Source organism: Bufo gargarizans, chromosome 2 (assembly GCF_014858855.1).
Source record: "Bufo gargarizans isolate SCDJY-AF-19 chromosome 2, ASM1485885v1, whole genome shotgun sequence".
In the NCBI taxonomy this organism is placed as follows: Eukaryota; Metazoa; Chordata; class Amphibia; order Anura; family Bufonidae; genus Bufo; species Bufo gargarizans.
In genome coordinates, this window is record NC_058081.1 from 432,414,692 (window position 1) to 432,440,600 (window position 25,909).

The 25,909-nt window shown below is 40.5% G+C and overlaps 1 protein-coding gene across 9 annotated transcripts in view; it reads right to left on the bottom strand.

Moving 5' to 3' along the window:
* The window catches only part of TCF7 (transcription factor 7), a 165,912-nt gene that overhangs the window by 4,387 nt on the left and 135,616 nt on the right, over positions 1 to 25,909 (bottom strand). For 4 of the 9 annotated variants that reach the window (XM_044280927.1, XM_044280929.1, XM_044280930.1 and 1 more), the window contains 5 exons: positions 25,283 to 25,369; positions 20,400 to 20,510; positions 13,707 to 13,869; positions 11,778 to 11,885; positions 10,564 to 10,612 (listed from right to left, as the gene is read on the bottom strand). In XM_044280927.1, coding sequence (XP_044136862.1) covers positions 10,564 to 10,612; positions 11,778 to 11,885; positions 13,707 to 13,869; positions 20,400 to 20,510; positions 25,283 to 25,369 — 518 coding nt within the window. Of the gene's footprint in view, positions 1 to 7,419; positions 7,493 to 10,563; positions 10,613 to 11,777; positions 11,886 to 13,706; positions 13,870 to 20,399; positions 20,511 to 25,282; positions 25,370 to 25,909 lie in introns of all 9 variants that reach the window. The other 5 variants (XM_044280928.1, XM_044280931.1, XM_044280933.1 and 2 more) reach the window with 3 other exon arrangements.

Sequence of the window (25,909 nt, forward strand, 5' to 3'; positions counted from 1 at the left end):
TAATTTTGTAAAATGTCATTTTATTAGAAGGCTTAGAAATTTAGAAGCAATTCTTAACATTTTTAAGAAAATTGCCAAAACCCACTTTTGAAGGACCAGTTCAGGTCTGAAGTCACTTTGTAGCTCTTACATAGTGGATACCCCCATGGTCGTAAACTGATGTAAGGGCACACCGCAGGGCGCAGAAGGAAAGGCGCGCCATATGGTTTTTGGAAGGCAGATTTTGCTGAACTAGTTTTTAGATGCCATGTCCCATTTGAAGCCCCCCTGATGCACCCTTACAGAAGAAACTCCCAAAAAGTGACTCCATTTTGGAAACTACGGGATAAGGTGACAGTTTTATTGGTACTATTTTGGGGTATATATGATTTTTAATTGCTCTATATTATGTTTTTTGTGATGCAAGGTAACCAAAAATGGCTGTTTTGGCACTGTTTTTATTTTTTATAACATTTATCTGACAGGGTAGATCATGTGCTATTTTTATAGACCAGGTTGTTATGGACGTACTTATATCAAATAGGTCTACTTTCTTGTGCAGGGGCTTGTTTTTTGCAGGAAGAGTTGACGTTTTTTTGGTACCATTTTTTGGTACATATGATTTTTTGATCATTCATTATTACACTTTATGGGGCAAGGTGACCAAAACATTGGGTTAGGTCATGTGACATTTTTATTGAGCAGATCGTTACGGACCTGGCGATACCCAATATGTATACTTTTTCTTATTTATTTAAGTTTTACACAAAAATAGCATTTCTGAAACCCAAAAAATGATGTTTTAGTGTCTCCATAGCCTGAGAACCATAGTTTTTTAATTTTTTTAACTGATTGTCTTAGTAAGGGTCCATTTACACATCCGTAAGTGTTCTGCGGATCCGCAAATTGCACTGGCAATGTGCATTCCGCAATTTGCGGACCGCACATCGCCGGCATTATAACAGAAAATGACAGCACATTCCGGCCCCATTGAAAATGAATGGGTCCGCACCCGTTCTGCAAAATTTGCTGAACGGATGTGGACCCATTTTGCGGATGTGTGAATGGACCCTTAGTGTCAAATTTTTTGACACAGTTTTTGTTTTATGGCGTTTATCGGACAGGGTGCATCAGGTGATTTATTTTTTGTTATTTACAACATTCATCTGACAGGTTGGCTCATGTGGTATTTTTATAGAGCGGGTCGTTACGGACGCGGCAATACCAAATATGTCTATTTTATTTATTTTTTCTATTTTAATTTTTTTTATTAATTGGTGAATTTTTTTTTTACATGCAAAACTTTTATTTATTTTTTAAACACTTTATTTTTTTTTTACACTTTGCGTTTCCCATAAGGTCATACAAGACCTCTGGGGGACATTTAACTTCACTTTTTTTTTTCACTATTAATTTCTCCTGTAACTGGGGCTGACATAGTAGCCCCAGTTACAGGGGAAATACACCCCCCAGAGAGGCGGTGAGCGCTGTGTATACAGCGATCTAGAAGGCAGGGACACCTGGGAACTGTCCCTGCCTTCTCTGGGTTGCCCTGCTGTCACTGACAGCGGGCAACCCGCTCTGCAGCTGCACGATTAGTGTGCAGGAGCCATCGTAGAATGGACGTTCAGAAACGTCCATTCAGAGATAGAGATCCACCACCCGGACGTTTATAGTCAACGGTTGGATGGGAGGTGGTTAATAAGCTGTGCAGCTGTGTGCCACATGACCTGAATTTTAGCCCATACAGTTAGGTCCATATATATTTGGACAGATACAACATTTTTCTAATTTATGTTCTGTACATTAACACAATGGATTTTGAACAAAACAATTCAGATGCAGTTGAAGTTCAGACTTTCAGCTTTAATTCAGTGGGTTTAACAAAATGATTGCATAAAAATGTGCGTAACTAAAGCATTTTTTAAACTCAATCCCTTCATTTCAGGAGCTCAGAAGTAATTGGACAAATTAAATAATTGTAAATAAAAAGTAAATTTCTAATACTTGGTTGAAAACCCTTTGTTGGCAATGACTGCCTGAAGTCTTGAAGCCTTCTTATTCTTGAGGCTTATGAGTGTCTTTCACCGTGCAGTGAACCCTCTGTATTTACTTTCATACAGCCTTCTCGTTATGATAGGTTTGGATATTGATACGCCTATATCCTGGAGAATGTTGTTCACTTGGTTGGCTGTTGTAAAGGGTTTTCTCTTCACCATGGTAATTATTCTGCGATCATCCACCACTGTTGTCTTCCGTGGGCATCCAGGTCTTTTTGCATTGTTGAGATCACCATTGCTTTCTTTCTCAGGCTGTACCAAACTGTAGATTTTGCCACTGCCATAATAGTGTAGCAATTTCTCGGATGGGTTTTTTCTTTTTTCGCAGATGAAGGATGACTTGTTTCACCTGCATGGAGAGCTCCTTTGACCGATGGTTTACTTCTCAGCAAAATCTTCAAAATGCAAACACCACACCTCAAATCAACTCCAGGCCTTTTATGTGCTTATTTAAGAATGAAATAATGAAGGAAATGCCCACACCTGCCCATGAAACAGCCCTTGAGTCGATTGTCCAATTACTTTTGATCCCTTTAAAAACAGGGTGGCACATGTAAAGGAGCTGAAACTCATAAACCCTTCATCCAATTTTAATGTGGATACCCTCAAATCAAAGCTAAAAGTCTGGACTTTATGTTCATGTCCATTATAGAACTAATAACATGTTTTAGTAAACAGGTAATAAAAACAAAATTTGTGTCAGTGTCCAAATTATATGGACCCAACTGTCTATGTAATCAATGAAGGTTTCTACTGAATGACAGCAAGCAGTGATCTTAAAAACCATGAGGAACCGATACAAAAAGTATATTGAGAATAATATTTCACTAGAAAACTAATCTGTTTATTTAGTGAAACTTTAAAGGGGTTGTCCCATGACCAAGACAGGCGAGGGAATAAGAATCTGGCAGGCTCCAACCACTAGGGCCCCCGCCAATCAGGGCCCAGTGTTCTCCCATTTAAATAGAGTGGTGGTTACACATGTGTGATACTGCTTTATTGAATGCTACAAGACTGGTGGAGAGAGACAAGTGCTTGTACTCTGCTATCTCTGGCAATTCCACAGAGCTGTATGGAGAAGCAGCGCACATGCAAGACTACTTCATTTAAATGAGGGAATATGGGGCCGCCATTCTCATGACTGGCAGGGGCTCTAGTGGTTGGACTCCAACTAAACAGACACTTATTCTCTATTCTGTGGATAAAGGATAAGTCTGTCATGGGACAACCCCTTTAATGACCCATTAAGTATTAACCCTACTTTTTCAATTGTCTTAACATATCCTGACTTGCAAAATTTATGTTGCTTAGTGCATTTCCCACTTTGTGACCTTCTCTGTACTGAGATGGAAAAAGTTGATTTACACCACAAAGTTTCTTGAAGCACCTTTGAGTAATAAACAGTTATTACGGTAATTGGGGCATGAAAGAACCTTGCTGCTAATCCTCTCTCCGTCTACTGGTTCCCACACGACACAAGCAAGGAACGCTTTTTGTACAATGTAGCCAGTAATTACTAAAGCTTGGCGAACAGGTTTAACTGGTCAGTGTGTTAAAACTTGACAGGACATCCTTTATCATAGCCTACTTTAATAACTAAATAGAGAGTACATTTGTAGTTCTCTTCCTACTGAAGAGACTCTTCATCTTCTGTATCTAGGTCTGTATTGCTGTGTGTACTTTCTTCACTGGATATAAATTCTCTCACTTTAAACCACTTAGGCTACTTTCACACTAGCGTTCGGGCGGATCTGTTCTGAACGGATCCGCTCATAATAATGCAGACGGAGGCTCCGTTCAGAACGGATCCGTCTGCATTATTTTTAGCATATAACAGCTAAGTGTGAAAATAGCCTCGTACGGATCCGTCCAGACTTTCAATGTAAAGTCAATGGGGGACGGATCCGCTTGAAGATTGAGCCACATTGTGGCATCTTCAAACGGATCCGTCCCCATTGACTTACATTGTAAGTCTGGACGGATCCGCACGGATCCGCACGCCTCCGCACGGCCAGGCGGACACCCGAACGCTGCAAGCAGCGTTCAGCTGTCCGCCTGTCCGTGCGGAGGCGAGCGGAGCGGAGGCTGAACGCCGCCAGACTGATGCAGTCTGAGCGGATCCGCTCCATTCAGACTGCATCAGGGCTGGACGGCTGCGTTCGGGTCCGCTCGTGAGCTCCTTCAAATGGAGCTCACGAGCGGACCAGCGAACGCTAGTGTGAAAGGAGCCTTAGTGATATGACAGGGCAGAACCACACAGTGCAGCTGAATACATGTGGCCAATGGATGCACTATTACACTGGATCGGAATACTCTTGTAATTGCATGCAATTAATAATATAGTATAGCCAATGAGTTATTCAACAACATGTATCTGTATAGCGCCACCTGCTGTTTGTTCTTTTCCTTATTTTTTGTCTGTCTCACTGAACTGGTCGAGCGTGCTCAGTTTAAATCTTTAACTGCCACCAGCCATATGTTCTGTTAGAAGCTGTGGCAGTTACATGGAGAAAGCTCCAGCAGAAAGGATATGTTACCTCAGCTGCCAGGCTGAAGATAATCTAGCAGAACAATTGTAGCAGTGAATGTGGAGATCTCTGGATCCATGTGAGGTACAGGACTTGTTCTAGCTTTGTAAGAAAGGTATTGTCATGGACTATATGATGTCTTTTTTTTTGTTGTTTTTTTTACATCAATATGGCATAACAGCTTAAAGAAAATAATAAGGAAGAACTTTATGGATAATCTACAGTAGATTGTATGTATTTAATCTAGTTTTGCAGTTGGTTTGATGGCATGTAAACATCTGGTGCCAAAAGGTCTGGAAAAGTTTCTACATGGCAAATCAAATCCTTAAATACTTCTGTGTCATTCTAATACAAACCCAGGACAAAATGTCTTATGCACAGAATAATATAAAGTATCTCAAAAGTCCAAAAACCCAATTGTGCTGACTAATGGAGATTGTTATAAGCATAACATATAGAACATCTAAGGAAAATTAGCTTAGTTGCCCATAGCAACTAGATTCTACCTAAAAATGAAAAGTGGAATCTGATAGATTGCTATAGGCAACTAAGCCAGTTCTACTTTTCCCCAGTTTTAATAAATCTCCCCTCTAGGGGTCTGGCCAGAAGGTTTATGTGCCAGGGTCAGACCAACTTCTCTCCTGTTATTGTTGTATGCAGCCTTGCCCTGGGACACAGGTACAGGGCTTCTCGTCACTACCACAGTACCCAAGTGGTACTGGATTTAGGAGCATGTAGGCACAGAATGCACTCTAGTAAGATTCTAATCGGCCAGTGGATAGTGGATTTTTTCCCCAGAAAAGACCCAGTGCAATAAAGCGAAGTTCTCTTCTATCAGAACGTATGGCATAGAGCTACAATCACATGAATGTATATATTTTACTTGGATACTATTGCACCAACTCCCACTCCAATTACAGTGGGCAAAAAAGTATTTAGTCAGCCACCAATTGTGCAAGTTCTCCCACTTAAAAAGATGAGCGAGGCCTTTAATTGTCATCATAGGTATACATCAACTATGAGAGACAAAATGAGAGAAAAAAAATCCAGAAAATCACATTGTCAGATTTTTTAAGAATTTATTTGCAAATTATGGTGGAAAAAAGGTATTTGGTTAATAACAAAAGTTCATCTCAATACTTTGTTATATACCCTTTGTTGGCAATGACAGAGGTCAAACGTTTTCTGTAAGTCTTCACAAGATTTTCACACACTGTTGCTGGTATTTTGTCCCATTCCCTTATGCAGATCTGCTCTAGAGCAGTGATGTTTTGGGGCTGTCGCTGGGCAACACAGACTTTCAACTCCCTCCAAAGGTTTTCTATGGGGTTGAGATCTGGAGACTGGCTAGGCCACTCCAGGACCTTGAAATGCTTCTTATGAAGCCACACCTTCGTTGCCCGGGCGGTGTGTTTGGGATCATTGCCATGCTGAAAGACCTAGCCACGTTTCATCTTCAATGCCCTTGCTGATAGAAGGGTTTTCACTCAAAATCTCACGATACTTGGCCCCATTCGTTCTTTCCTTTACACGGATCAGTCGTCCTGGTCCCTTTGCAGAAATACAGCCCCAAAGCATGATGTTTCCACCCCCATGCTTCACAGTAGGTATGGTGTTCTTTGGATGCAACTCAGCATTCTTTCTCCTCCAAACACGATGAGTTGAGTTTTTACCCAAAAGTTCTACTTTGGTTTCATCTGACTATATGACATTCTCCCAATCCTCTTCTGGATCATCCAAATGCTCTCTAGCAAACATCAGACTGGCCCGGACATGTACTGGCTTAAGCAGAGGGACACGTCTGGCACTGCAGAATTTGAGTCTCTGGCGGCGTAGTGTGTTACTAATGGGTAGCCTTTGTTACTTTGGTCCCAGCTCTCTGCAGGTCATTCACTATGTCCCCCGTGTGGTCCTGGGATTTTTGCTCACCGTTCTTGTGATCATTTTGATGCCACGGGGGGAGATCTTTCGTGGAGCCCCAGATCGAGGGAGATTATCAGTGGTCTTGTATGTCTTCCATTTTCTCATAATTGCTCCCATAGTCGATTTCTTCACACCAAGCTGCTTGCCTATTGCAGATTCAGTTTTCCCTGCCTGGTGCAGGTCTACAATTTGGTTTCTGGTGTCCTTCCACAGCTCTTTGGTCTTGGTCATAGTGGAGTTTGGAGTGTGACTGTTTGAGGTTGTGGACAGGTGTCTTTTATACTGATAACAAGTTCAAACAGGTGCCATTAATACAGGTAACGAGTGGAGGACAGAGGAGCCTCTTAAAGAAGAAGTTACAGGTCTGTGAGAGCCAGAAATCTTGCTTGTTTGTAGGTGACCAAATACTTATTTTACCGAGGAATTTACCAATGTATTCATTAGAAATCCTACAATGTGATTTCCTTCTTCCCCCCCCATAGTTGAAGTGTACCTATGATGAAAATTACAGGCCTCTCTGATATTTTTAAGTGGGAGAACTTGCACAATTGGTGGCTGACTAAATACTTTTTTGCCCCACTGTATATTCAGACCCTGAGGAACACGTTACCTGCTGGGACGCGCCACTTGTGTGGCCAGGCCTCGGCCCTAATACATAGAGCATTGGGGCTGATGAAATGCATCTTAAATGGAGCCAGAAGTGGCAGATATTAAGTCATCGGTGGGGCTCTTATTGACTACATTTTTCTATAATCTTTCACAGGCACAAGCACCTTTGTGCAAAAAAAAAAAGCACCAAATAAAACCATACGAGAATCAGAAGTTGGTGTTTATTGTCTAAGACTAGCAAGCATGTTAAAAGTATGAGCATGCAGAAGAGTGAAGGAAGGAAAGCCACAGAAGCAGACGCCACAGTTTGTCATACACACCTGCATGGGCCGCACCAGTCCGTTTGTTGGTTGAGGCCAAAGCGAGCTCTGCATTTCTTAGGGGAACCAGGATCTGAGTATAGAAACATGCGCAGGGAGGAGGCAGAGGCACACAAAAAAGGAAATAAAAGATGCAACAGATGTTTAGCCACTTAAACTTGAAGATACAGACAAACAGATGCAAGTATCTGCCAAGGACAAAGTACCAAAAACCAGGATATTTAATGCAAACCTTTCCCTGAAAGCAACCCAACGTCTGCTTTCTAATTTTAAAGGCATAGGGGTCCTCGACCTATCACCCTCACTGATCGCTAAAAATGTGAGGCACTGGCTGTCTCCCTTCATCTTCTCACTTGGAAATCTTCAGATTTCAGAATCTACCATCACCTCCAGTGGGTATGTAATACACGTTCATATGCCGTCCCATTGCAGTTAAACCTCCTCCCCTAAAACTGAGGTGTTAACCGCATAATTGTGCAGCCACTGGCCTCCACGAGTGAGTGGGTTTTCACCCACATGTGGACACTGCAATATGTGTCCCTATCTTTTTGCTGGGTTCACACATTGAGGCTGCGATCAGGTTTTTCCTCCGGTTTTCTGTAATGTGTGAACCCATCCTCATTAGCGATGTGTTATGTTTGATTGCTAAAAATCTACCATTAAATCAGTTTTTAAATAACTGCGTATAAGTGAAGCTGCTCAGCGACCTATGTAATACTAGAAAAGTCACTAGCCCTTCCAGAAACCTTTACAATTGATCAGGTTATAGGGTGTGGTTTTCTGATGGTAAAAAAATATACAACAAAAACCTGGTGTAAACACTTCACATGAGGAATCAGGAGCGCTGTGGACTTTCTGACTGGTTGGAGGGATGCTTATGTCTGATATAATGAAGTGATACAACCTTCTCACATACTTTAAACTGACATATTCCTCACTATTTGCTTGTTGCCAGTGAACAGAAACCATAGCAGGTTTTCAGCCATTAGATGCATGCAGACACAGGGCCTGTGTAGTCATGCATTCATGCAGGAGATGTTTTCTGTCGAAAAACTGGCACTCCTTACATGCTGATTTTGCCACAGATTTTTATGCACCCTTTGCATGGTAACAGGTCAAATCCGCCGCACATCTAGAACAAATATGCAGCAGATTTTAAACGTCTGGAGTTTGCTCTCAATTCTGCTAAAATTCTTCCTTGGTACTGTACAATGCAGTGCAGACGGGGTGAATACAAAAGTGTATAAGTACAGACCATGCAGAATCAGCTGCATCATGTCTGAAGGCTTATATCTCATTGTGGGTGACTAAGATTACTTGTATCAGTTTACCTAAAGGACATAGGCATCTTTGGAAGCACTTTTTCTATTATACTTTACTCATTTTGGTTTGAATTTTTTTTTTCAAACGGTCTTTATTACAAAATGTTTTTTTATACAGCATTCATTTTAAGTGCATTTGCAAACAAGCGGGCTTTTTTTTAACAGAATCCCATCAAACGCCTGCTCTGAGGGATGGATGTATAGACCTTATCTCTAAACTCCTGACAGCTCATAAACACGCTATTAGACTGTAAGATTATTGGCAAATTATTGGGAACAGACATTCATAGGAGCGCTTGTTTTTGATAACTGGCTCCTATAATTGAGCAGCTGATCAACAAACGCTCGTTCATTGAATACTGGGCATCTTTTATGAGGATGAAAGATGCCCACTTATCGGCAGCACATCTTCCCATGTAATCAAGGATGTTTTGCATTAATAGAATAGAACAGACTGAGGGAGAAGCAAATAGTTCCTCTCACATTTTGTTTGCATTGGCCTGTGTAATCAGGCCGGTACAAACAGCGCAGATAGATGTGTTATCATCCATAGGCGCTCACATTGCCCGTACATCAGGCAGTGTAATACCACCATGTAGCTAAACTCTTCTCTGTTTGATACAAATTTAGCTTCAGTGAGTGTTTATGAGCTGCCAGGAGCTTAGAGATTACACATGGAGCAGTTAGAGCCGCTCTCCCGGAGTCACTGTAAATGGACTAAAAGCAACTGCTTTATCAGCAAAAAACTGTTGAAAATTTTGAATGAAGACCAAATGAAAAACATTTTTTTTTAGTTAAAACCAAAACCAAAACAAATACAATAAGAGAAAAACTTTCAATAAACTTTGCATAAATCAATAGTAGACGTGAAGATAAAAAACACTGATAGAATATATTACAAAGTTCCTTATATTCAACTGTATTATTGATATATACAACGTTTGTATCAGAACAAACAGAACACTCCATCAGAACGGTCCCTGTTCATATGCACAAAGGTACAGTATATGGACATCATTAATATGGGTGCCCTATCCAGCATCTCCCCTATCCCCATTATCTTATACTTTTTCCCTCAAAATGGCAGACTGTAATAAAAGAAAACGACTAGTGATCCTGAACTTACATTTTACTTGCAGATTTCACTCCCCATCTTTTTCTGTGATAGTCACTGCACAGCCATGCTTCCTTTAGCAACAGATGCACCCTCCTTTAGCAGTCCTTCTCTAGTCCAAGTAGTGCCTCACATAATACACTGATAATCATACTGTGTCCCCCATTTATCCGGCAATAGCAACAGTGCACCCTCTTCCCCCAGCAGTCTCAGCAGAGCCTTTTCCTCTTACCCAGTATTTACAGCAGTTCCCCCCATTTCCACAAATACTAACAGAAGTATGATATGCTGATTTGTGCTCTTGGCCAGGATAGGACCTGATGTGGTTTGTGACAGCTGAATGCCATTCACAGGCACTGGATGAAAGCACCCATCCAATGAATGTGTATTGGGCTTAAAGGAAGGTGGATTCTGTAGTTGCTTTGGCAACCTGATAAGCCATTTTTGTCCAGTTATCCTATGGCCTGTACTCACATGCAGTGGTTCACTACCATTTACTAGAGCAGTCAGATGTTTCATTACAGTCAATATAATTGCTATACATCGAAGACATGTATAAGAAGTGCAGTGACGAAACCGCAGCCCAGTACCACAGTAGCAGTTCAAGGATTGTTCCCAAACCAGCCTGTATGAACAGAAGTGGCTGTGCAGGTAGCAATGTCTTTCTGTAATATATTCTTATAGAGCCCTTTCAATATCAATCCTCACCTGAGCCGGAATCCTGATGTTTTTCTCTGCTTCTTCGTTTCTTTTTTCCCTATGGATTAAAGACTATATTTATACTGGTTACTCAATAACATAAGTAATATACATACTGGAGTTAAGGTGAGGCCATAGGTAACATACTGGAGTAAAGGTGAGGCCACACGTAGCAAAAGTCACCTTGGTATAAGGATTTACCACAAGTAGGGGCAGCTTTAGGATAGTATTATATTGGTTTATAGGCATTTCAGAAATATTGTGATTTGCAGTATAAATGCAGCCCGGCATGGTTTTCAGCCAGGTGTCCTTACCTTGAGATCCCAAGAAATTCTAATACTGTATTTCTATATGCCACAACATTCAAGTCCATGTGAGGCAAATACTAGAGATGAGTGAAGTGAGCTAGATGTTACATCCAAGGTCGCTTCGTTTAAAACTTCGGACTAATACTGTACATAGATCCGTCTCTGTACAGTATTAGAATGTATGGGCTCCGATGAGCAGAAGTTATTCGCGAAGTCATGCGTGACTTTGTTAAATAACTTCAGTAGTTGATCTTTAAAGTAGAAAAACACTTTAAAACTTGAAACCGAACTCGGCTTCGGTTCCGAGGTACTAGTTAGAACCAAAGCCAAGTTTGGTTTCAAGTTTTAAAGTGGTTTTCTACTTTAAAAATCAATTACAGAAGTAATTCAACGGAGTCACTCGCGACTTCACGAATAACTAACTTTGCCCATACATTCTAATACCGTACGATGGAACTTCGGATGTAACATCCGCAGCTCGCTTTGCTCATCACTAGCAAATGCATTTGATAGGGCGCAGGTGTCCAATTTCAAATGTGGCGAGGCCACTGTGTAAAATCTGCAGTGAATCAGAATGAAACTGCCTCTGCAAAAACACGTGGAAGCCTTGGAATTGCACAGGTTGAAAGCCGTAGGTAAACCTGCAGCATAAACTGACTTGTGCTTTGGGTTTTCAATCCACATCAAGTCAGTTTATGCTGCAAGTTTTCTCCAAAGTGTGTGGATCATATTTCTTAAAATCTCATCCACTTTGCTGGAACTGTACAACTCTACAGAAGGCAAAGCCGCAGTTTTTATGCCACATGTGTACATATCCCAAACATCACACGTGTACAGATCGTGTCATACAGTCAGAATTATTATTAGGACCGACTATTTACAAAATTCTAATGAGACAGATAAGTGACATCTTACATAGTTGTCCCGCGCAGACCAGCCAGGGTAGAGCTGCATATGGAGCTGCCTTTCTTTCCTAGCCAGTTCATAGTACTTTGCCTGTTCTTCTCTGGATAGTGCGTGCCACTAGAAATAGAAAAAGTAACACTAATCAGTATTTTACGCGCGAGTAGACCGGAATAGATGACCAGTTAGGCCAGCAGTTGTCTTAAATCTATCCCAGGGTTAGTAATGTTAGTGGCGCTGTGAATAGAGGGGATAAAGTAAAAGAAGAATATACAGAGCTTGGGGAAAGAGCTACAGTATGGGGATAGAAATCACTAATACAGTCATTTGATCCTGCACAGTTTTGTTTCCACAAGACGACCCGCCAACAAACAAGCATTTTTCATGTCACGTAAAAGATGTGATTCCTGGTTTGTCAGATGACTGGTAGCATGTTTAAACACGGCAATGATCAGACATGTTCATGGAAGCATTAAAGCCTGATCATCAGTCCATGTAAAACGTATTCATTTAATTAATCCATTTGCTTGCAGGTACTCAAGCCATACTGAGATATGTTAGCAATAGATCACTTGCATCATTAGCAGCTTTCTTATGGCAACAGAGAACAGCAGAAACTGAACTGCAGCATGGAATAGAGCAGGAGGAGCTGAGCAGATTGATATATAGCTTTATGGGAAAAGATTTAGTATAACTTGTCTCTGCTGATTCTGGGTTTAAGAGTCCAGTGGGTGGTGCTTCTCAGTAACTGACAGACTTCCCTATAGAAACAGTGCATACTGACATAGCTGTCAATCTCTGTGTAGGGCCACACACTGGACTCCCAAGCTCAGAGTAAGCAGAGAGTAAGAGTCCAGTGGGCGGTGCTTCTCAGTAACTGACAGACTTCCCTATAGAAACAGTGCATACTGACATAGCTGTCAATCTCTGTGTAGGGCCACACACTGGACTCCCAAGCTCAGAGTAAGCAGAGATTAAGAGTCCAGTGGGCGGTGCTTCTCAGTAACTGACAGACTTCCCTATAGAAACAGTGCATACTGACATAGCTGTCAATCTCTGTGTAGGGCCACACACTGGACTCCCAAGCTCAGAGTAAGCAGAGAGTAAGAGTCCAGTGGGTGGTGCTTCTCAGTAACTGACAGACTTCCCTATAGAAACCGTGCATACTGACATAGCTGTCAATCTCTGTGTAGGGCCACACACTGGACTCCCAAGCTCAGAGTAAGCAGAGATTTAAATTAATAATTTACAAATTATACTGAATCTTTTCAATATCTTCCCTTTAAGGTATATTTTCTCACTATATAATTAAAGTTTTTTATACTTGTGAACTTTAAAACCAATTATTAGTTGGCTCCTAAAACAATGGCCCAGATTTACTAATGTATCTGTACCAAACATGTAAAAAAATAAAAAAATAAAATGGCGATGGGGCTTAGCAGAAAGTGGGTGGAGCTTTACAGGAAAGGGGCCAGGGCTTAAGATGCTTCATATTTTTAAAGCAATTCTCCTGTAAAACCTGTTTCAAAGTAAGCCAACCAATAGTTGGTATAGAATCAGTGAAAAGTGTCTCTCCCTGCTCCAGATTTATCATCCAGCCTGATCCACTGTGATAAATCTGGTGCAGGTCTAGACAGTCCATCTAAGATTACACTATCTACAGGAGTAGTAAATCTGGGCCAAAGTTTTATATGCATGTCCATAGTAATGGTATGCAGAGTTTGTGTACTACTGATAAATTTGTGTCCAGCATGGTGCAGGAATAACGCAAGTGAAGAAGGTTGTGAAACAATACTCCCAATAGGGTTGACACGTCCCACAGCTGCTTGCCCATAGGTTTTGACAGTATGTAGCCACTCACATGGCGATGTACCAGTAAGCATAGAAGGGGTATTAATGTAAGGTAATTGGAGTCCTCAGGCTGTCGCATTAGGCACTCACCCTCCTTCCCAGAATCTGGTTAATAGCCGCACTCTCTTTTAATGTGCACTCTGCAATAACCTTCGCACGCATCTCTTTCATATATAACATAAAAGCATTCAGTGGTTTCTTTATGGTCGGCTTCTTGGGTTCTCTTTCTCTTTTTGGTTCCGAGTGAGGTTTCCTGTAAAACATGATGATTAATAAAACAATAATGATTGGATGAAGTAGAATATTAACAGTATTTTCACACTATTAGATGCATTTTTTACCTAACCAAACAAGCACTTTCTTATCTGTGCGTCTAAGGGTGAATTCAGATGCGGTGCATTTGCCGTGGATTTTATCATCAGGTAAAGTCCACGAAGGATTACAGTATAAGGACATTGCACAACTCCCCTCCACACGCTACAGCCATTTTCTGCAGGAAAAAAGGAGCCTGTTGCGGATTTTCACCATGGATTTCACCACTTTCAATGTAGAAGGGATAAAAGTAGACCTGCAATAAAGTCTATGATAATGAGTATCATGCTAAATGGGTGGATTTCTGTGGATTCTGCACAGAATAGCCAGTGATAAGTCACACAAATATCAGTCCTGCTAAGTGGGATCTGTGGATCTGCAGCACATCAAACAGCACATTTGTGGATGAAATCTAAGCGTCAGCAATAAATATATGTCTAATATGCAAAATCCAAAACTGACACATTGCTGTCGTCACAGTACTTCTTGGCGGGAAGATATTTAGGGGACCAGTTCCCTCATTGTTCCAGAGACACATCTTTAGGATAGTTGGCTTCTACTGGTCAGTCTGCTGATAGGAAGGCAAACTGACAAGTGGAGCGCTCGCTCCCTTCTCTCTCGTCTTTGTCTATTACCATACTAACCACAGGGGAATGAAGCCTGACCATCTCTAAGACAACCTTCCTATCCCAGAGAAAGAACAACTATTTCCTCTCTAATCGACTCCTAGGAATGGGTACATGTATAGTACGATACCCTCCATTAATGTGGCATATAGTAAAAGCTGTAAAAGTCTAGGGGGATGACTGCAACAAAAATTAGATGGATAGAGCTTGCTATGTAAAAAGCTTTATAAATGTTCAGTTTTCAAACATTTTATTAAATCTAATTCCTTACAATATAACATCTGACTGTTGTGGAAGAACCAAAGCGACATGTCATGTGTGAATCCCGGCAATTGCAGCATTGAAAGCTCCAAAAGTGCCAGATTGCCCATATTAAGCAGTGCAACCCAATGAAAATCAGTGCACAGCCCACACAATTGTTTTCTAATTCTTTAGTAGGGGACTACAGATAATCAGTTTCTTAGCACTGCGCTGTATTGTATTTTTTCTCTTTTCTTGCATAATCCCCAATTAGTATGTGTTCTATTATTGATAGTGCAGTCCAGTGCACTTCTTGTCTAATGTATGCAGTACTGGAACATACGTTTGAGGGTGCATATCTTTGTTCAAAATGTGAGCAAATTGACCATTTGGAATCACACCTCGTGTATCTAACCGAGTTTCAACACCGAGAAGCGTTCACAATTTGGAACAGAGTTTGCTGCTCACTGAGCAAGCACTCTATGGGGTAGATGTGGGGGAGGGTGGTAGCAAGGAGGCTTTGGAAAGTGATGTAGGTAGCTGGATAACCGTTAGAAAGCGGGTAGAGGGAAGAGTACCAGTGAGGACAGCCCTGATCTAGAACACCCCAACAAGTTTGGCAGATGGTAGGGTTTTCTGAAATACTACCTATACCACGCACCACACAAGAAAGGCAGCGGGAGATTAGGGAGATTAACAAGTGGCTCAAGAACTGGTGTAGGAAGGAGGGGTTTGGGTTCCAGGAGAACTGGGCCGACTTCTATGTCAACTACAGGCTCTATCGTAGAGATGGGCTGCACCTCAATGAGGAAGAGGCAGCTGTTTTGGGGAGAAGATGGCTAGAAGGTTGGAGGACTGTTTAAACTAGGGACTGGGGGGGGGGGGAGGGAATTACATTATAGGAGTGGAAGATAGAGAACTGGGGCAAGGTAATGGAACTGGGGGAGGAATGGAAAGAGGGGCTAGAACAGTTCAGAAGGAAAGGTGCAGGGTAAAAAATATACACAAACCTCTTAATTGTATGTATATTAATGCCAGAAGCCTGACTAAAAACTGGTGAACTGGAATAAGGATTGTGTGAGGAGGACTATGACATAGTGGGAATAACTGAGACATGGCTGGATGATAGCTATGACTGGGTGGTTAACGTACAGGGTTACAATGTGTTTAGAAAGGATCGTCAGAACCGGAGAGGGGGAGGGGTCTGCCTTTATGTAAAGTCCTGTCTAAAGCCCACACTCCGGAAAGTTATAAGTGAGGGGCATGAACATGTGGATTCACTGTGGGTAAAAATATAGGGCAGAAAAAACAATAATAAAATACTAATAGGAGTTTATTATAAGCCACCTAATATACCAGAGTCCACAGAAAATTTACTCAAACTAAACAGGCGGCAAATCATAATGAGGTCGTTATTATGGGGGACTTCAACTACATAGATATAGACTGGGAAACTGAAACCTGGACATCTCATAAAGGAAACAGGTTCTTGGCAATAACCAACAACAAAATAGCTAAATTTAGCCAACTAGACGAGGCCATAGGACTAACTAACTGGGACACTGTCCTCAAAAATAAAAATACAGCCACAAAATAGGATATTTTTAAAAGCATCCTTAAATCTAATTGTGAGAGGTACATACCTTATGGGAATAAAAGGATAAGGAACAAGAAAAAAACTATGTGGATAAATAGAAATGTAAAGAAAGCAAAAGAAAGCAAAAGAAAGCATTTAAAATCACTAAAACAGGAGGGTAGCGAGTAAGCATTGAAAAACTATAAGGAAAAAAATTTAATATGTAAAAGACAAATAAAAGTAGAGACCGAGAGATCAATTGCCAAAGAGAGTAAAACTAACCCTAAAATTTTCTTTAATTAGATAAATGGTAAAAAGTATAAATCTTAAGGTGTCGGCCCTTTACAGAGTAATGAGGGAGAAGCTGCAGAGAGCGATGAGGAGAAAGCAAAGCTATTAGCTGTCATATTACATGCAGAATGTAAAAGTAAATTTCCCATTAAAGGTGCCCTGCCTGACCCAGGAATAAGTACAGCGGCGTCTTAAAAAGATTAAAATAGACAAATCGCCGGGACCAGATGGCATACGCCCCCGTATCCTAAGACAATTAAGTAACGTCATAGCCAGACCCTTATTTCGGATATTTAAGGACTCTATACTGATAGGGAGTGTTCCACGGGACTGGCGAATAGCTAATTTGGTGCTATAGGCTGGTAAGTTTAACATCTGTCGTGGGTAAACTGTTTGGAGGTTTTCTAAGAGCTGCTATCTTGGAGTAACTCAATGAAAATAAGCAAATAACGCCATATTAGTATGGCTTCATGAGGGATCGGTCATGTCAAACTAATTTAATCAGTTTTACTGAGAAGGTAAGTTATAGACTTACGAATTAATGGATGTCATATATCTTGATTTCTCCAAAGCATTTGATACTGTACCACATAAAAGGTAAGTATAAAAAATTTGAATGCTTGGACTGGGAGAAAATGTCTGTATGTGGGTAAGTAACTGTCTCAGTGATAGAAAACAGTTATTACTCACTCAGATTGGGTCACCATGACTAGTGGGGTACCACAGGGGTCAGTATTGGGCCCTATTCTCTTCAATATATTTATTAATGATCTTGTAGAAGGCTTGCACAGTAAAATATAAATTTTTGCAGATGACACTAAACTGTGTAACGTAATTAACACAGAAGAGGACAGTATACTGTTACAGATGACTCTGGATAGATTGGAGGCTTGGGCAGACATGTCGCAGATGATGTTTAACAATGATAACTGTAAGGTTTTGCATGTGGGAAGGAATAATGCAAGTCACCCGTACATACTAAATGGTAAAAGACTTAGGAATTTTAGTGGACAGCAAACGAAGCTGTAAAAAACTGTTTCAGGCAGCTGCTGTCAAGGCCAATAAGATAATGGGTTGCATAAAAAAGGGCACAGATGCCCGCGATGAGAACATAGTCCTGGCACTTTACAAATCACTAGTCAGACCACACATGGACCACACAAGATGACTAAGGGGAGATCTAATAACTATGTACAAATATATCAGGGGTCAGTACAGAGATCTTTCCCATCATCTATTTATCCCCAGGACTGTGACTGCGACGAGGGGATATCCTCTGCGCCTCGAGGAAAGAAGGTTTGTACACAAACATAGAAGAGGATTCTTTACAGTAAGAGCAGTGAAAACTATGGAACTCTCTTCTGAGGAGGTGGCGAGTTCCCTAAAAGAGTTCAAGAGGAGCCTGGATGTATTTCTGGAGGGTAATAACAATACAGGTTATAATTATTAGAGAGGGGTCGTTGATCCAAGGAGTATTCTGATTGCCTGATTAGATTCGGTAAGGAATTTTTTTTCCCCTTAAAGTGGGGAAAATTGGCTTTTTTTTTTTTGCCTTTCTCTGGATCAACTTGCAGGATAACAGGCTGAACTAGATGCACAGATGTCTTTTTTCAGCCTTATACTACTATTAGAAGTATGAATGGCATTATCTATTGCTGAGTGTTCTTGTTTCAGATTGTGTAAAATTTCACATTACCAGGCAGTTCTGGGCCAGATTACCAGATAATCTTTAAAAAGAAGCTTTACTATTGATTTCACGGTATTTCTGTGATTTTTATATTGATGGCCTACCTTCAGGATATCAGATCAGCAGAGGTCTGTCTTCCAGCACCCCCACCAATTAGCTGTCCTGCAGTAGCTTCGGTGCTGCAAATAGGCGCTGGAACTGCACAGCTCCATCCACTATGCAGCAATATACAGTTGCAAGAAAAAGTATGTGAACCCTTTGGAATTTTATGGATTTCTGCACAAATTGGTCATAAAATGTGATCTGATCTTCATCTATGTCATAACAATTGACAATCACAGTCTGCTTAAACTAATAACACACAAATAATTAAATGTTACCATGTTTTAATTGAACACACCATGTAAACATTCACAGTGCAGATGGAAAAAGTATGTGAACCCCTAGACTAATGACATCTCCAAGAGCTAATTGGAGTGAGGTGTCAGCCGAATGGAGTCCAATCAATGAGATGAGATTGGAGGTGTTGGTTACGGCTGCCCTGCCCTATCCTATAAAAAAAAAACACACCAGTTCTGAGGTTGCTTTTCACAAGAAGCATTGCCTGATGTGAATGATGCCTTGCACATAAGAGCTCCAAAAGCCTTGCTTTTCATCAGTCCACGGTAAGACAAATGGTCTATAAATGGAGAAAATTCAGCACTGCTGCTACTTGCACTAGGAGTGGCCGTCCTGTAAAAATGACTGCAAGAGCACAGCGCAAACTGGTCAGTGAGGTGAAGAAGAATCCTAAAGTGTTAGCTAAAGACTTACAAAAGTCTTTGGCATATGCCAACATCCCTGTTAGCGAATCTACTATACGTAAAACACTAAACAAGAATGGATTTCATGGGAGGACAACACAGAGGAAGCCACTGCTGTCCAAAAAAACCCCATTGCTGCACGTTTGCACAAGAGCACCTGGATGTTCCACAGCAGTACTGGCAAAATATTCTGTGGACAGATGAAACCAAAGTTGAGTTGTTTGGAAGAAACACACAACACTATGTGTGGAGAAAAAGAGGCACAGCACACCAACATCAAAACCTCATCCCAACTGTGAAGTATGCTGGTGGGGGCATCATGGTTTGGGGCTGCTTTGCTGCGTCAGGGCCTGGACGGATTGCTATCATCAAAGGAAAAATGAATTCCCAAGTTTATCAAGACATTTTGCAGGAGAACTTAAGGCCATCTGTCCACCAGCTGAAGCTCAACAGAAGATGGGTGTTGCAACAGGGCAACGACCCAAAGTATAGAAGTAAATCAACAACAGAATTGCTTAAAACAGAAGAAAATACGCCTTCAGAAGTGGCCCTGTCAGAGTCCTGACCTCAACCCGATTGAGATACTGTGGCATGACCTCAAGAAAGCCATTCACACCAGACATCCCAAGAATATTGCTGAACTGAAACAGTTCTGTAAAGTGGAATGGTCAAGAATTACTCTTGACCGTTGTGCATGTCTGATCTGCAACTACAGCAAACGTTTGGTTGAAGTTATTGCTGCCAAAGGAGGTTCAACTAGTTATTAAATCCAAGAGTTCACATACTTTTTCCACCTGCACTGTAAATGTTTACATGGTGTGTTCAATAAAAACATGGTAACATTTAATTATTTGTGTGTTATTAGTTTAAGCAGACTGTGATTATCTATTGTTGTGACTTAGATGAAGAGCAGATCACATTTTATGACCAATTTGTGCAGAAATCCATATCATTCCAAAGGGTTTGCATACTTTTTCTTGCAACTGTATGAAAGAGGCACCAAAGCTACTGCAGAACAGCTCATTGTGGGGGTGCCAGGGGCCTTAGCATCTTCTACACTCTTAATGGAGGAGGTCAGAGCAGAAGACAGCCCTCTATGATGTCTATATGACCTAACAGCCTATGGGACATAGGCGATCATTTTTTGCGATCCATTTAAGAATATTACCAAAATGCAAACAATTCTATAAAAATATGACTAATAAAAAAAAAAAACAACAACCCCCAACTGCTTCTCCGGCTACTTACATGCCCCTGTCATAGCATTCCATGTCTTTATTCCCTGAGTGAGGCACTATTGCTGGGTGAGGAATTCCTGTTGTGTGTACACCAGACCCAAGCATTAGGGGATGGGTAAACCTGAAAACAAGACATTTCCTACAGATTAATTCTTCTTTGGTCATTAATGAGAAATATATTACACATTCTGTTGGCCCAGTTTGTGATATACAGCATGTTATTAAAAAACAAAAAAAAAGCATGGCGACACATATCTCCCCAATGTATGCCAAAAGGGTTCTCTTTGGGCATACACTGAGTAATTGGAGCCATACGGATGCATTCCACATACGTGCTAGGAGCTTTGCCAATGTATACGCCCAGTATAGAGGAAAAGCATTAAATGAAATAAGCACATGTACAGGAAACTTTGTATTACTGTATATTACTCAACTATCTCAGATACCAGATAACTTATGGTAGTCATACAAAGCACTGCCAATGCACATACACGCACGCCAGTGGCTGTCTTGGAGACTAAATTACTATTGTGTATGTTGGACACAAGGAACTGGCCAAAACGCATTCAGGGTGTCCAATGGCTTTGTGTTTTCATTGTGCCACTGTGTACACTTACCTAACTGTACTAATCCGGGTATTTATCCCTGGTTTTATATAATTTATAATCTTACCAATCCAATGGTTCTTAGATACGTGACAAGTTTATGCTAAATCCAGCTTGAAAACCAGCATCTTGTCGAGGTCCATAACTTTAGTTTTGGAGTGCGGTAATTTTGGCAAACATGCACAAATTTTAGAAAGCTAGCACATCATTTAATAATCCTAAAATTACAATGAAACTCAGAAACTTGCAAGATTTAATATATATATATATATATATATATATATATAAAAGAAACGTTATGTTTCATGACCATGTTCACACGTGAGAGATTTTGCAGTAGGTTTTAATGCAGAATTTTCAGCAGATTTCTTTGAATAGCAATATGTGAAATTTGCAGAAACAGTGGAAAATAAATGACCAGAAATAGAGTCAGGTAGAACCCCATGTGCATCCCTGATTCCTCCTTATAATACATCACATGTGTCGTAGGCGTCCAGATGTCATTTTCTGGCAAAACTAAAAGGCCTTTTCCACATGAGCAATTCGGAATGTGTCAGGATCTGTTCAGGGAAAAACTGATGGTTTTGTACGCTAGTTGAAGTGTTTTTTTCTGCAATTGCATTCAGTTCTAAAGTTTAGAAAAACTGAATAATAACACTCAACATCTCCCAGCAGCCATCATTGAAAATGCATTGCATCTAGATGCCTTCCATTTTTCACGCAGCGCTAATTACTTCTATAAGGCCAGGGCTGTGTGAAAAATGCACATTATGTAACATGCTTCAATGTTTCCTGAACGCAAATCCATTAAAATGAATGAGTCAGGATTCAGTCCGGATCAAATGCGCTCACATCACATCTGGACAGAAAACTCACTCATGTATAATTATAGACAGTTCCATTGTGGATCTGTTTCTAAAACTACTGCAGGATTTTCAGAAATATTACAAGTATGAGAGACTAAGGGTCCGTTCACACGTCAGTTGTTTCTTTCCTGATCTGTTCCGTTTTTTGCGGAACAGATCTGGACCAGTTCTATACCCATTCATTTTCAATGGGTCCTGAAAAAAAATCGGACAGCTCAATGTCTGATTTTTTTTCAGGACCCATTGAAAATGAATGTAAAAAACGGAAACAGATCAGGAAAGAAAAAACGGACGTGTGAATGGACCCTTAGTGCAGTTTATTCTTTGTTTACTACAGGTTTTTCTACATGTAACAACATTCCACTGTTGATGTAGTACCAGTGTACACCACAAGGTGGAGTTACTACACAAACTATAAAGACGGCTTGCTCTGTGAAAATGTTTAACAACCAATTTTTTTGCTCTTCACTTTTTGCTCAGATCCCTACTTCTAACCCCCCCTTACTAAAAGGTAGAAGGGGTTGGGGTGAGATGAGATGCATGCTGTATTTTCTTCCCCATTTGTTCTCCTATGTTCCTAGAACACATCCTTGCACTAGGGTGCACCATTTTAGTAAGATATCCAGTAGCACATGAATCATGGACAGACATGGAGAGGAAATCTGGATTAAACAATATTTTGGTAACCCATGTTATCACCAGGTCCATAATGAGCATGGGGCAAAATATTCACTGTGTTAAAAAAACAAATGTGGTCTCCATACAGCATGGGTATGCATTGCTTGTGCTGAATTCTGAAGTAAATGAGACCAGTAGATCCTGTCCAACCCAAATGCACCGGTATGGGATTCATGCAGCCACTTACTGGAGCATTGTAGAAGATGATGTGGTCTTCTGTAGCTGAGAACACCACACTGGGTCATTTAGTACATCACTATTATAGTCAGATGTTATTTGCTAGAGTGTGGCTCTGTGGATGGTCTGTCCAAAGACCACTAATATCACTGCCTTTTTGTGAGGAAGACATGGCTCCTGCTTATACAATATTCTGGGTTAGTACTAATGCTGTGTGTGAGCTATTCAGAAAATTATAAGGTTCACAGAACCCACAAGTCTCACCCCACTATCATGAGATACCAAAGATGCCAGTTTATGATGATACAGTCAAGCTTTTAATTATTTCCATTAAATGAATAAAACAGAAATGGTGATCCAGTACTGCTTTTCTGCATAGATGAAATTATTCAACCAGTTTTCTTCCATAAGACACAACCGTCTGCACTTATAATGAGGCAATGTAATGAAGTTTGAAGGACTATATCATAGCGAGACATGTAATCCAATGTAGTTGCACACAGAAAACGTCTCTATGCACACACAGAAAATTCCATGGGTCAGACAATTCTGCAGTGTGCCATTTGGTGGTAAATAGTATGCAAAAGCTATTAGCGGTTCAATTGTTAAGAAATATAAAGTAGAGCAAAACAGGAGGACAACTATCCACTTATCTATACTATACGTTATTATCTCTTCTGTAAAATCCATGGAAATGTATCACATCTTTTAAAGGAGTTATCCAAGACTATTAAATGCCCCCCATACGCCCCTCACAATGAATATACTTTTCTGGCTCCCTGCACCGCCACTGCTGTTTCTCCCCATGCACAGATGAAAACATCCGTTGTTGGGGGGAGCAGCCAGTTGCAAGTGGGGACGAGCCTCACTAGTATCATCCGCAATGCTGTCCCCGTCATCCAGTGATACTGGATAATTTCAGCCCTGTACAGAGAAAAGGGCTACAAATTTTCGATAGACCAATTGAAAAAAACTGAGTACAATGCAAAAATAAAAGTAAATTGCCCCCAAAGGTGTACATAGCTTTTACTGGAATGCCTGCCGGCCCCATTAACTATAGTGGGGTATGGTGGAGATTCGGATACTACCTGATTCAGCTGGGAAAAAAATGCTAAAGAGGTCTAAAAAAAGAAACCTTCATATATTTATCATCAAAAAATAAATAAAAAATTCAGTCACAAGTGAAAATTTTGCCTATTTTTATTTTAAATAAAGCTAAAGTAAATGGCAAAATTACCGTACTTTTTTTGCATTCCCACAAATTATTTTTTTTACAGTTTCTCAATACATTATACTTTATGGAACATTAATTAATGCCATTAAGAAATACAACTTTTTCAACAAAAAAACAATGCCTTATATGGCTATGTCAAAAAATAAAAAAGTTATCGCTCCTAGAAGATGAGGGTGCAAACACAAAAACGTCACCAAAACTGTCTTGGTCCTTAGGAGGTTAAAGCAAAGAATCGATCACCATGAAACAGTTAAAGGGGTTGTCCTAAGAAAAATATGGTACAATTTTCAAACCAGCATTTGGATCTGAATACATTTGTAATTGTGTGTAACTAAAATTTTTGTATAGCCTCTGAGTTATTCAATAAAATGTATCTGTATAGCGCCACCTGCTGTTTGTTTTTCTTATTTCTTTGTCCGGCTCACTGAGGATAGGTCATAAATATTAATTCCCGGGTAACCCCTTTAAAAAGGCTTCCTGGGATTTGCATACCCAGGGTCCGATCAGATGATAAGCAGCACGAAGAGGCCACAGCCGTTGTCATATAGATGGCACTGTGCTAGCAAGGAGGCGCAGCACTCACTGGAACTCTGATGAGCACCGCAGCTTCCTCAAACAGCTGATTGGCGTGGGTGCTGGGAGTTGGATAGATCAAAATGTAAATCACAGATAACCCCTTTAAAGGGGCATTCCAGAATATTAATATTAATAATTATCGTCAGGATAAGACATTAATATTAAAGTGCAGAGGAGCAGCGCTGCAGTTACCAGCTCCATCCACTACACAATGGACGGAGCTATGTAGTTCCGACACTTGAGCTATTCTAAAACAGCTGATAGGCAGGGGGGTGGGATGTCGGACCCCCACCAATCAATATCTGAGGATATAAAATCCTAGAAGACCCCTTTAAAAACTGATAAGTATTAGACCACTTGAAATTCAATTAGTAAAAGTGCTATAAAATCATAAAATAAGAGGTAGTAAATATAAACTGAATATTTGATAACTTCCTGTATGCTCAGATTCCAGCTATATCCACCTCAGGTATTAAACACAAACTTTGGACCATAAGAGGAATGCCAATATGGAGAAACACACACAACATAAAATCTGCATAAGAATGCGGTAAAGCTGGTTTATTTGGCTGCATTTTTTTCTGCATAGGGAGACTGGAACGTGACATTTCTCCAGAGGTGGACGCCAGGAGTAGACGAAGGCAACAATGAAAAGATTGAAAGCTGGCTTCAAGTGCAACTTGCAGGATGGATAAGGACAACAAAGCTGCAAAGCACTGAACACAGGGAGGCGCTGTCTCACTGGTCCGATACTTACCTGGAGTATGATGCACCTGTAGATAGTGCTGGTGAATATGGCTGTCTAAATCCACAAGAAGATAGAGGATAGACAGGCTGACTTTGCCTGTGAGTGGGAGAAAATAATCCGTGGAGTCAATGTGGTGTCTCAAACATAAAGGAGTCATTTATGAATTACTGATTTGGAATCATATTGATTAATTAACCTAAATGAAAATAAGGTGGAATATTTATTTACAAGTTTTGGAATACAGAATATTTTTATTTATTTTTTGGGAATGTAGAATCATCGAAAGTTTAACCATGATGCATATAATTTAACTTGAAAGAAGTTCAGAACAAGGCACTGTGAATCAGTCTTCTGCTTTCAAAATTTCTGAATGGTTAGTAAAGACCATGATTGAGAATACTGACCAAATGAAATCTAGAAAATACATTCGGTTACATCCCGCCACAGCACAGATTTCCAAAACAGAGAATGACTAGAATGCATGATCACTTGGGACGGCATCCCCTTGTTCTCGGAGAACCCTGCTCATACCAGGCGATATTGCCCATGCCTCTGCAGGTACCTGTCCTTAGACACAGGGTACTTACCAACTGACAGTATGCACCACCTCAGCTATATCAATAGCTACTGCAATCA